At 38.0% G+C, this 13,325-nt stretch overlaps 2 protein-coding genes across 2 annotated transcripts in view; one reads left to right on the top strand and one right to left on the bottom strand.

The window, feature by feature from the left end:
• The window catches only part of LOC146482402 (uncharacterized), a 9,938-nt gene extending 6,670 nt beyond the window's left edge, over nucleotides 1-3,268 (top strand). The window contains exons 7-9 of the mRNA XM_085107282.1: nucleotides 513-643; nucleotides 1,109-1,157; nucleotides 1,871-3,268. Coding sequence (XP_084963408.1) covers nucleotides 513-643; nucleotides 1,109-1,157; nucleotides 1,871-2,652 — 962 coding nt within the window. The 3' untranslated portion in view covers nucleotides 2,653-3,268. The remainder of the gene's footprint in view (nucleotides 1-512; nucleotides 644-1,108; nucleotides 1,158-1,870) is intronic.
• Nucleotides 3,269-4,361: 1,093 nt separating this feature from the next.
• Nucleotides 4,362-13,294, bottom strand: LOC146482401 (coiled-coil domain-containing protein 85C-like). The gene is made up of 7 exons (XM_085107291.1): nucleotides 12,624-13,294; nucleotides 12,285-12,388; nucleotides 11,183-11,260; nucleotides 10,130-10,190; nucleotides 8,378-8,430; nucleotides 7,251-7,424; nucleotides 4,362-6,279 (listed from the first exon to the last, which is right to left on the bottom strand). The coding sequence occupies exons 1-7, from the start codon at nucleotides 13,153-13,155 to the stop codon at nucleotides 6,181-6,183; spliced, it is 1,101 nt and encodes a 366-aa protein (XP_084963417.1). The 5' UTR covers nucleotides 13,156-13,294; the 3' UTR covers nucleotides 4,362-6,180.
• Nucleotides 13,295-13,325: the final 31 nt, after the last annotated feature.

Genomic DNA, 13,325 nt, shown 5'->3' with positions numbered 1-13,325 from the left:
CGGACTCTGAACTTCAACCCAACTAACAATATTATTTGCATGTTAATTTGACCAGTTCATTTTTTCCGGCTGTGGGGCATTAATATTTTGTCAGTTTAATTTTCCAATAATGGGCATTATCATTCGAGGCATTTTTTTCTTCCTTTTCATTGGCTGAGAGCAAACCATGTGACCTGCAAATAACTGGCTACAAATAATGGTCTGCTCATGCACAATACTGTCCAATTTATTGTGTTTTGCTGCAAGTAATATTCTGCTCGTGCGTAATTGAAATGACGTGGAGGCAGCGCGCGCTTCCTACTTCCTGAAAATATTTATGAAAAACTATTTCAGTGATGGAATGATAAAACAGTTATTGAGCTCAGTTATCGCAAAATATTGTGATTTGCCTTAGATTGATCTGCTCGCCACTGACAAATCACAATATTTTGCTCAACCTCCTCCAATTTAATTGTTAACTCATGGAATTGACTGATCAATACATAATGCACAATGATATTATTGCTTTGAAGGTATATGTGATGAAATGCTAGAACTCTATGGTGGTGGTAAAAAGAAAGAAAAACCTGAAGCCAGTGATGAGGGAAGCTCATCAAATCATTCCAGTCCACTGCCAAGCACCAGTCCCCCGGCAAAGAAAAGGGTGAGTTGTTCTCATTTTAGTAAATTTCAAGTAATATATCAAGCGCAAGTTAGTAAAAGAGTTTCCTCTGATTTCTAAACATGCACCGAGACGTGTGTTGAAAAAAGGAGGCACAGACAAGGTTTTCCAAACCAACTTCAAGATGTTTGGAAATTGGATGAAACACTTTTTGCGAGTGTTTGATACAGCTATACTCAAACCATTAAATTATAATTGGAAAAGATCAAAGCAATTTAAGTTCACACCTGGCGTTAAAGGAGGTATAAAACAATATATAATGTATTAAATACACTGTACTGTGATAATATTTATTAACTCTTCTGGTCAACAAACTTCTGGATTGTTTGTGAGATTTCCATTCAAAATAATTCAAATAAGCCAAGGGGTAATTAATGCCTTTTTGATATAAGATGGCTTGTTATTGGAAGCAATAATTTGTTTTTCTCTGCTTTTTTTTTTTTTCAGAAACACATGAGCTCTTTATCAGAGGTCAAATCCCAGACAACTTCATCAGGTAACAAAAAATAATCATGATTGACAGCTTTTTAAGTTAGACTGCAAAACAGCACTTTTTCACACAAAACTCGTGAACGAAGATTCAAATCAGATAAGGTATAAGCTTGCATGATTATTGCAATGGAGATTCACTGATTGTTGTATGGTTATTGAATAGTTCATTAAGCATGCTTATGAACCGTGCATGCCCTTATTGATTTTAAATTATATGTCAGATCAAAGTTCTCACTAAGAAATTTAATATTATCGACAGTGTTGCAGTCGCAATATTGATATGTTGATAATTAGTGTTAAAGAATAATTTTATTGTAATATGTATTCATTATCTTAGTAAAATAAGAATGTTAGCCTTGATTTCATCCCCTGTTATTTTAACAGTATTAATTTGCTTGCAGCAAATTATATCTATTAATAATTTGTTTGAGAGGTTCCTACCTGTTATTGCAGCATGAATGGGGTATTAGTTTGCCTTGACAATATTGTGATGATGGTACAGCTTTCATGTATTTCCAAAATTGCTTTATAGTACATAATAATTATTACTAACCTCGCCAGTCTTCCTCATTAAATTGTAGAAGTTTATTTGATGTGCTGCAAGGCACTGCATGACCGGCCAGAGGGACGTTTGTCAATATCACTACCACAAATAATATTCTCATGTTCGTAATAATTAATAACAATGATTATCATCACCCTCTTTTCTTCCACAAGACACTCCACCTGTCAGTGCCACTCAGTTGTCCGCAGAACCTCTGAAGCCACTTCCCCCAGCCCTGACGGCATCACACATTCAAGTGGAAAATGTCAGTCCTGCACCAGTCCCCTCCCAGCAACAGCCTCCTGTCACGGTGACAACAGAACCACCCAAGGTTGCGCAAACTGTGGACACTACATTTGTGGCAGTGGCTCAAACAGCCAAACAAACCAATGAAAAGACTGTGGCAGCAAATGCTCCCCAAGCTCCTTTGCCATCGTATTCAACAGTTACTGCGACATATGCAACAGATCAAACCTACACAATGAACCCTTATCAACAGACTGCCCAGCCAACGGGAGTTGCAACTCTCACAACAAATGCATCATTTCAAGCTTCCTTAAGTACCCCAAGCCTTGGTTCTGTACCTTCATTTCACTTACCAACACAGTTTCAAAATCAGTCATACTTGCCGCCAGCTCAGGGTTATGCTCACTTCCCTCCCCCTGGGGGTTACCCTAATGCTCCTCCACCTCCTCTCCCACCTGTCCCTCCCAGTTCCCTTTACCCTCCCCCACCAAGTGGCATTAACACTCTTCAGAACCCTGCAGGGTATGGCATGCCCCCTCAAGGCCGACCACCTCCCCCACCCATGTCCCTCCCTCCCCCACCCCTTCCCCCGTTACACAGTGGACAGCTGGCCCCCTTACCCCAAGTTGGTTCCAATGAGTTTCAGTGGCCAAGACAGTTTGGAGTTCCCCCATCACAAAACCAACAGATGGGAGGTTGGATGAGGTGATAAGTAACATTATTTTGGATCATTCAGCTATCTCTTGAGCAGATGTGGATAAAAACTGGAACAGTTCTGCTCATTCTTTCCTGTCTTTTAAAATTTATGGTGGCTCCAGTGACTGTCAAAGACTGGTGCTGCAGGAAACCTTTTATTAGTTAGTTTGTATATTCAAGAAACTACCTCCAGTCCTGAAAATCTAGAGCCTAGCTTTTCTCTCGTTATCTGCCATTCACAAGTACTGGAGAGAAAACAGATGCCCAACTAATTACACCTATCGAGTTAGTGGTTTAATTTAATTTAATTTTGTAAATAAAAGTTACCAAACATGGCAGTGAAGACTTTTTAGTTTATTATTGATATCAGTCATCAAGTAACAGTCCCAATGTAGCGAGTTCACTGTAAAATGGTCAGCCTACTTTAATGTGATTTGCATAGTTTGTATCCTGGAAATGAAATAATCAAAACAAGATGGTGATTGAATAATTTATGCAAGTGGCTCTTTTAAGCAGCCTGTATGGCAAGATTTTCCTCTTGCATCAATCCTTTCAATTACAGTAACGTTTTCATTAGCCTGTCATGGGAAACTAGATGATATGGTTTGTAATAAAAACTCCTGTTTCAAGTTTTGCATGTTATTGAATAGTTACAATTATAATTTATAACTTAAGGTACTCTAACTGGCTAATATAATTTATAATTATTATGAGGGAACTTTTCTTGCTGCCTGGAACATGTCAATAATAACTGCATTGCATAAGTCACAGAAAACTCTTAAGGTTGTGAAAAGTAGACTAGTCTACCTTTTCAGTAACTTGCAACACAGTATTTCTTTGCAAGACAAGTTGCAAAGAGGAGGCATTACATCCTTGGAGACCCAGGGGCAGTTATTTGGGTTGCAGAGATTTTGTGGGGGAAAGTTTCGCCCACAAAACTCCCTGCTACCCAACTAACTGCCCCCTGGGTCTCCGAGGATCAAGAAATTATTAATTTTGGCTAGCAGGAAAATTGCATTTGTTGCAAGTTGGAGGAAACATTTCTCATGTGTGTAACTGCACCTTCAGTCAATGCCAACAATAACAAAGGGGGCTATATTAGTCTACTTATTAAGCTTCATAAAAATATGTCGGTAACTGTTTTTGGCCTTTGAGACACCTCGCTCCCCTCCCACAGCCTGGAATTTCTGGTTTCTTCAGTGAGGTTTTAGGCGGGAATTGGGGGGGGGGGGGTGCATTTAGAATAACCATCTAAAGGCAACGGTCACACCACACGTAGCCCTACAGTATGCACAGTACCACAGCCATATCACCCACGCAAGTGGCAGCCATGGACAGCTGGTTTCGCCTTATTAGGCCTCATCAGCATGGCATAGCCGTTGGGCACTAAATGACCTGAAAGCTGTGTATCAGGCATCCTTTCCTGCTGAGGCCTCAAACTATCCTTGTGGTAGCTGTGCATGTGGCTGGGAGTGTACAACAGTCTTGACAATGCATGTGGAGATGTGGATCACCTACAGATCGCATGTGCAATACAACAAAAATGTCATAATAAACAATCTGAAAGCAATGGTCTCACTAGCTTGATTCTCAGACGTCTGAGGTTGTTTGCGGCCCCCTTGCTTCTCTCCCTCTCCTCTCTCATGAGAAATGAGGGGGCCGCGAACGACCTCTGAAGTCCGAGAATCAGGCTATGGTCACACTACAGAGATAGAAACTGTAGAGACATAAATTTTCTTTTATTGGAATAAAAAAGTCTAAAGAACAAATTAAATAAAAAATAAATACCAGACTGACAAAATAATCAAGTAAATGCTAAGTTATGTACAAACATAAAACCTTTATCAAACTGACACAGTTTGCACATCATCACATAATTATTTTTCAACAATTACCAGAAATGTTCATAATTTTCTTGTTTGAACAATACTTGTTGAATCTCTCATAGGTTATGGTTCTGTAAGCTTTCTATCCATTCAGGCCTTTATACCAGTTGTAGAAGATTGTCAGTAGCACAACTTACAATAAATTCTATTTGAAGTTAGCAAAACAGTACATTTTAACTCTTTTTTTTGAGGCTCAATAGTGATAATGGTCATCTACTCTCTCCCTACAGTATCACTCACTAACCAAGCCTATAGGCCATGAGTCGGAGTACAGAAAATGATCAAACCTTTATATAAGGCACATGTAAAGGTCTCAAGTGGATGTGTCTAAACAAATTCTCCCAAACAGTACAACAAGAAATACGCATGTGGACAACAGAAGAGACAATGCATGTTAATGTTGATAATACTGTGAATACAGACTGTAACTATAGGAAACTGGTCAATTACCAAGTTTGTTCAAAGAGGACCCACTTTCTCTGGCGTAGGGAGGTTATCGAAGACACCACCTATCGCATTAACACTGCAGACAAAAAAAAATCGATAATTGGCTTTAAAATTTGAGTTGACACAGAAAAAGGTTCAGCATTGCTAGTAAGATAAATATAAAAAGTGAGGTTTGAATCTCAGTATCATTTTTTAGTGCTGGATAGAGGGGTGGCTATGCAATAAAAACACCATCTTTTGAGGTTGAGGAAGGAGGATGCAGGCAGAGACCACCATCTATTTTGTGGTTTGGTGGGCCCTGCTTGAGTATAATGTAGTTTTCATGTTTATTGACCACTTCCCTAATGACTCCTGTGTTGCAAATGACTCTTTTTACCACTATCCTTAAATAACAAGATACCATTAGATTGTAGCTAGTTCAGTCATGCAGTTTAATCTACATCATGGTTGGAGAAGTCCTGTTTTTACAGATCAATTATTTATTATAAAACTGAAAGACGTGTGTGGGTGATTTAAATATAAGCTTGGATCCCATTTCAGGAAAAAAGCACAGGCCCTCTGAAAGCTCCGAAAAGGGTCAACAAAAGTCAGTTCCTAGAGCAACCAGCATCCAGAATAGTCTATACTATAAATACAGTGAGAGTAATCAGATTATACATAATGAACAATATTATTAATAATATTTTATCAAATGCTATGCATGTATGAATATTTTAAAAACTCCTTCAATCGTTTAACATGAAGTTAATCGTTTTGTTACACAGAAGTAACAATATTCTTTGTTAACACATTTATTTTATAATTCATGAAGAAAAAACAAAGGAAATCACCACCAACAGTAATTTAAGGAGGTATGGAAATAATGTCAGTGATCTGAATAATTTACGTATAAATGATAAAATTTGGCGAAGTTTTGCTTTAAAATTCTCCAAAAACATTATTAATGACTGAAGAAGCTACATCAAATACTTGAAAGAGTGTTTGATCCAATTTAATTTCCAAACACCACGAATTTGGTTAAATATAATCAACCGTGCTTAATGATTTTTTTTAAACTCTTCTTGGTGTAAGGAATCGGATGAAACACCCTTCCTCAAGCGTGTTTTGATTATTACATAATTATAATAAAAGCAAAATTTTAAATGACAGGGCTGGCTCATCTTAGCAAATCACTAATTAAATAATTATGCTTTTGTTGGAGGAGATGATTATAACAAATCTTTAAGAATCTCTTCGTCATTGTCTTCAGCACCTTGGTTACCATTTAGTCTCTGTTCTGGCTCATCAGACAACTTTCTCCACACGACCTGAAACAAGGTAATCAGAGAGACAAATTTAATTATTTTCTCAAATTTTATTTAAATGTTTTTAAAAACAATAAAATCTCATGACTTTGTATGTGTTGTTTTTATCTTGTTCAGGTGACCTTGGGCTGAAGACGAAACGACGCTAATCACTCTCTTTTGCTTTCGGAAAGAAAGCAAAAAATATGTAAATAATTATTATTTAAACAAGCATGCTTACAACAGCAACAACCTGTTTTGCAATCAAAACTGACCCGTCCCACAGAAGGTTTTTTGGTTCCATTGGTACATGCACAAATTGCTCTAGATACTGTAGAAATTTAGCTTCACACATTTTGCTTCCAAATAAATGTCTTGAAATTGTGTCTTTCCTTTAAAAGCTTCATGTGGCATTTTAGACCCTACCCCTACCCATACCAACAAACTTAGGATTGCATAAAGAAATGCCTGCACCTAGTCCATATAGTTAATTATGTCTTAACAACAGCCAGATACACTGAAAATACCTACCCTATCCTAGACCTATTTCCAGGCTTGCTATTAATTCCTGAAACTCATTCACTATTACTTAAAGTTGTTGTAGTGCCTGCTATACTGATTTTTAAATTTCATTTACCAGGAAACTTTCTCAGACTAAATTCTTCAAGCAACTGATTAGTTTCGTAGAAAATGATACCCCATTCTAGACCAAAACTCTCTGATTTCTATACCCTATTAGAGAGCAAACTCGCCGAATTAAACCATACCCTTCACAGTGGCACATATGCATACCTATATATATAGCTGATAAATGGGAGTACCCCCCCCCCCCCCCCCAACCCGGGCTGTCATGGTCCTATTTCCCAGCCAGGGAGAACAAAATGATGAAATGAATGGAATTTTGACATTCCTCCGCACATTACCAAGTTCAAATCTCAATGGTAAAACCTGATTAACCTGCTAAGTGTACCGACAATTTGGAGCAGTCAACTTACGTTGCACATTTCCTTCAAGACCTCCACTTCATTATCACCCAATCTTCCCGAAGGCTCGTCAGAGTCTGTGGCATGATCAGGGTGCTCAAGCCTCTCATGTATTTCTAACACTTTCATCGCTTGTGCCACAGCCTCTGGAGTCATGTGATTTGGTGAAGGAAAAGGAAGATCACCCTAAAATCATTCAAAACAAAAAACCATTGAAAATAATGTAATATATGTTACTGCTTCAGCTAAAAAATTTGCCATCTCAGAAATTAAACAAAGATAATCATATATGCATGTATATATGGTTGGCACAAAATACCATTGGGGTCACAGTCTGTGATACTTTTGACAAGTTTTGCTATTAATTGCCAGATAACTAAATTTCTGGCAATGCCCACATTATTAATAACTAAATAATTATTTAAAGTACCAATAAGTAAAAAATAAATTTAAAATTAATATAAAAATTAACATGTTGCAATGTTTCAAACATCATTATCACATAGAGAAAAAAAATTTGAAAACTGAACATCTGTCCTACGTGTAATTATTTGCAAAAATAACCTAGCTAGCACCCATCGCAAATACATGTAGCTAATTAAAAATAAAATAATGGAGATAAAAAATACAGTTCAAACAATAATTTATATTCATGTTTCACACTCATTTCTCTGGTTGAATATAATGATGTTTGAAATATCGCAACACATTAACTTTTATATAAATTTTTACATAAATTAAGTTCTGCGATAAAAGGATTTTAAACTGTTTGACAGCAATCAAGAATATGGTAAAAATTCTAATTACTCCAAGGGTTTTTTACAATGCACTTAAAGGAGGGGGGGGGGGGGGGACTTTTTAGAGAGAGGGGCTTATTCTGAATCATGAGTTAAAATGACAAATTTATTTGGAAACCAAATTGAAAAATTGTAGGGATGCCAACCTCATCACTTATAGAAGGAAGGTGCAACCCCCACAATGATTCCCCCAATTGACCCCAAAATGATCTCCACTTTTATTCATGCTAACCCCAAACTGATCACAGTCAGCAATTTAATTTAAAGTTATGCCATTACATGCCAATCTACACTGTCTTAGTTCTTTATATACAGTTGTAACTCCTACACTGTAAAATATACCTGCTTGGGTAGTGTCTTCACTCCATTTCTCAAGATTCCAGTTTGGCTTCCATCTAGAGATATACAGCAAAATCAAATTATTTACAAGATCAGGCTAGATAATAGGTACACAATGAAAATTCTCAGAAAAAATTTCCGAGCCCTAGCAGAATGTTAATTGTGTACTTAATTATTATCTATTTCATTTTCATAGCATTAGGTGGTTGGCTGCGTGGCAGGCTAGTATTGTTCAATCTCTGTGAAGTGTAAAGCCTGGAAGATAATATAAATGTAGATTTAGATGAGTAAGGATCTGTAAGACATTAATTAAAGAAGTCAGTGTGGGTCCGACTTATAAAGCAAAGCAATGATTAGTAAATTGACTGTTCGTAAAATAAGCAACTGGCTAGTACAGTGGAAAACTCTTCGAGTTATATAATAATATATGTAGCTTGGTTGTGGTTACAGTATTGTAATCTTATCGTAATACTTTTCACCAATACTCTGTGCCAGACTTTAAAATGTGAATGTTACATAATTATGATTGCTTCACTCAGTCGCAGGAGTGCTCGATGCAAAAACATGCAGAGCGAAATATAAATTTAAGATAGAAAATGTAACACAGTTACTCGATCGCTAAGCGATCATCAGACTGTACTGTTGGAGTTTTTAGAGTTATAATTTAAGGAGGGCGGTTGGAGCGATCTTGCTTCTGATTGGCTGCGTAGAATTTATTTTCATGCCTGCATTTTGTAATTAACTCAGATCGTTTATTGAGGAGGGTAGATTTGTCAGCAGATAGGATGCAGAGCTTCTCAGATAAGCACAAATTGCAGCACGAGGGATGTCTGTGATATGGATTTGCTCGTTTGATAATGGAGCATTTGATCGTGTACCCCGTGCCATTATCCTTCTGGTCCCAGATGTATTTGGAGAGAACAGTGTCATGTGAATGTTTGCGGTGGTTGAAGGAAAGCTTGTGGTTGTTATATCGCGTTTTGAAAGTATGCTCCGTCATTCCTATATAAATCTTATTATCGCCGGATGTGGTGGTGACGTCTGCCCTGTAAACGATACCACTTGCAAGACACGCGCCATCGAGAGGGCAAAGGTCTTTCTTCCTGCAGTTGCATTTGTCAGGCTCATTGTTGTTGTTCCTCAGTATCTTTGCGTTGTGGCGCTTGATGATGTTTGCCATGTTACTCGTGCAGCTATAGCTGACTTTCACATTGTTCCTGTTGAACAGCTTGTGGAGGATGTGTGCTTTAGGGAAATGCTTATCGATCAAGGAGAGGAACAATCTTGCAACATTCGTCTGGACATTTTCACTGTAAGGTGGGTTAAACCAAATGATATTTCTCGGTCTGTTCTTGCTTCTGTTATTATTCCGGTTTTCGATATTTACATATCGAAGATTCTCATGGTAGCCGCTGGTTTTGAGGGCATCATTGTAGGTCTGCGAGGCTTTGATGAATTCATCAGGGTCGCATGACAAGCTTGAGATTCTGGTGCTTATGGAAGCTGGAAGGTGTTTGATGATGGAAGGAGGGTGGTTGGATTTCGCGTTAATGTAGAGCGGGTTGTTATCTGGTTTTCTATATGGATAATACTTTGCGGTGGTAAGGTTTAATGTTACATCAAGGTAGTTCACGATCTTGAGGTTGGATTGTGCTGTTATTTGCAGGCCTAACTCGCTCAGGATCTTAGAGAAATCTTTCCTCGCCTTGTCAAGAGATCTGTAAGTTTATCAATATAAACAGCTGAGGAGCTTACTTTTTAGTCCGTTGCTTCTTGGAATTCTTGGTGGTGTATCGCTTCTGACACTATCTGTATCCTAAAATTAGATATTAATGGGACAATTTAATTTGTCTTAATAATTTCTTGCAAACTTTGGACTCTTCTTCATGCTTACACATTTGTCAGAAAGGGCAGAAGACTGTGGGGAAGTAAGTTAAGGAGAGGGGGAGGGGGGGGGGAGGGTGCTACCACTCCTTCACTCTTGGTCCCAGAGGTGCAAGGGTATTACACAAACAGACAAAAAAGAACTAGTAGTGACTATTGCCAGTTTCCCATAGAACAAAGCAGCCACTTTTTGTTTACCACCTCTGCAGGCTAGGCCAGAGCATGATTGTAGCTTGAGATCCTGGCAGCCAGTCTCCCCATATTAATCCAATGATATTGTGCATTTCCAGAAAATATCCATACTCCCCCCACAGAAGGCTTTTTGTTTTGCACCTCCATCCCCTCCCGAGGAAACTCCAGATTAGCTTAATACTTTGCTTCTAAAATTTTGGCTTCTAAGACCCCCCTCCTCCCTCTAAGAATTTCTGATGACCTTCCATTGGGTGGGTATGGATTTTTTTAGGAACTGCTCATGTTTCTTTTATTTTAATTTATTTTTTGCTACAGTGCAACAAACTCAACCGGGGCCACCCAACACTGATCAGCCAATCACAGGTCACGTTTACGACAAAGGAGTCTGGCTTTGGTAGTTTGTAAACCAATCAAAAATGAAAACATTTCTTTAAATTTCAAAGTGTCGGGTTTTTTTGGTGGCCCTGGTTGAGTTCGTTGCACTGTAACAAAAAATAAAACAAAATAAAATAAACATGACAACAATAGGCATGATCCAAGATCTTGGTAAAGAAAGCCAGCCTGGTAACTCAGGGCTGCCCACTTTCACATAAACAGGCCCTAAGTTATGCCCACATGGAGACAAATTAATCTACAAAGAAAGCACTTGGATCATTATGCCTTTGGTGCATCCAAATTCAAAGATATGAAATGAAACCTTATGAGATGATTTTTGGCAACCAATACACTTACAGTGTCAATATCTCCAGGAAAGGTGAATGAAACCCTCTTCTTTGCCACATCAGCCTTGTGAGAGGAACCAGAACTTTCCTTTTCAAGAGAATTGATGAACAGAAGACAGTGAGACTACAGACGCAATATGCTATTATGCTTCCCACACTTCAATAAATATTGTGGTACTGAGCTCTAACATTCGGGACTATGAATGAATTGAAATCCACGGATGTGGCCATTCAAATGAGAGCTACTGAGCAGTTCTTTCATGAGGTACTGTTTAGTGTTCTGTTCAAGGCAGTGGTCTTACTTTCTTCCAGTCTGATTGATGAGATCCTTCTTATCTTTTTTTTACAACTTTTATAGAAAAAAACTGTTGAAAGCTATGAAGCAGCACTCTCTTCAGATGCCATTGTTCATCAATATATATATATATATATATTTTCAAGTGGTAATGTTTAGAAAATTCGTCATTTCTTCTAAAAATATCAATCATCATAAACTTCCCAGACAATATATTCGGTAGCCTACTAGACAATATTTAATAACAATTTCCCAAGTTCACCTTCGCGCAACCCTGTTAAATTGCAACAATTTTATACAAACATTTGATAGCTGTGAAAGTCTTTTGTCAAGATATTAAATTAATTACCTTTTAATCGCTCTGCGATGCAATGCTCCACCGCGTTTGTATCAATTTACATTTGCCACAAAACTTTGAAACGATCTTTCACCACAACCAATGCAACGATTGATATAAGGTCAAGTCTCATTTGTCAACGCAGTAAATATATCTGATACGATATACAACGCTGATTCTTTTTAGCACGTATGTTTGCATGTTCATAACTTGAAGTGTTTTCGCTACTTTGCCTCTGAAATTCTTGTTTCGGTTGATTAGAGGCCAATCCAATTAATTAATTCGCACATTGTTTACGAATTGCTTTCTTAGAAAATCATAAGGTCCGTAACCACGACCATGTTCAAGCTATTAAGCAGTTTTGGGGGTATAAGTCGCTTGGAACTACAGTCGAATACATCCTAACCAAAATATAAACGGTCCCATATGAACGTGTGTTGATTTCGTTCGACACGATACAATGATAATAAACTCGTTTACCTTTCCCACGGGTCTATTTTCCAGGTTCGTTCCCACTTGGATATCAGTTAGCTTTGCTTCGAGCCTCTGGGAGTGGAAATTTCCTTGGTCTTGACCATAAGTTCCTATAATTAGAAAGAATACGTCAGATCTTGTTGGCATTGAAAGTTCCTAAACGGATGACACTTCAACTTCAACGAGAACGGAAAGATCCAATTCCAAAATCGCTACGTCAAAAAAAGAAAAAGAGGAGTTAATAATTCTTGTAAATTAGCATCATTCGAGAGAAAGTGAATAAAAACGAAGCAATCAATCTTGGGTACAACCAAAATAAACAAAAAAAAACAAGATGCTTAATACCTGTAGTGTTTTGTTTAGCCGAAGACAGATTTTCACTGCTAGTAACCCGCTGTGAACATTTACTGCAAAACGTTCTATTTTCCAGCGCTACCGATTCGCGCTGGCGATCCAGGTACAAACAGAGTTCTTTCAACTCCGCATTGTCCTTGGATAAGTCCATTTGTTTCTCTTCTAAAACTTTTAACTTTTCTTGATAATTCGCGACTTCGTTGCGCATTACTGATGCTGTGTACCGTCCGAATCTTTGCCACTCGCGCGCGAGTTTTCGGCACTTCTGTCGATCGTCGTCCAAATAACACGTCAAATCACGAAGCTCTTGCAGATCGGCTTGAAGCTTTTGATTCACGTCTTTCAGCACGCGAATCTCCTCCAAATGAACTTGCATCCTCTTGTGAAATTCCTTCATCAAATTTCCCTGGTCCTTCATAACTTTGAGTTTGTCTGCTTCGCATTGCTTTACTTTGTCCACCATCTTTTCATATTCAGTCCTCGATACAAAGGTCTCTGTTCCCTGCCTGTCCGGCGCACTCATTGCTAAAACCTTTCAATACTAAGCCGAATTTTACTCTTTAAGATCTCGAAAAAAAGTAGCCGAGAAAGCTAAAGAACCACACATGTCTTCTTCAAAGCTTTCTTAACCATTTTTGGGCCAGCGACGAACTCTACCCACAGAATGGAACAGACAAGTGAAGTCATTTACAA

The sequence above is a fragment of the Pavona decussata genome, unplaced genomic scaffold (assembly GCF_977016875.1).
Source record: "Pavona decussata unplaced genomic scaffold, jaPavDecu1.1 SCAFFOLD_46, whole genome shotgun sequence".
Classification (NCBI taxonomy): domain Eukaryota; kingdom Metazoa; phylum Cnidaria; class Anthozoa; order Scleractinia; family Agariciidae; genus Pavona; species Pavona decussata.
Note: the sequence above shows the minus strand (reverse complement) of the source record. Positions and strands in the feature narration are given on the sequence as shown.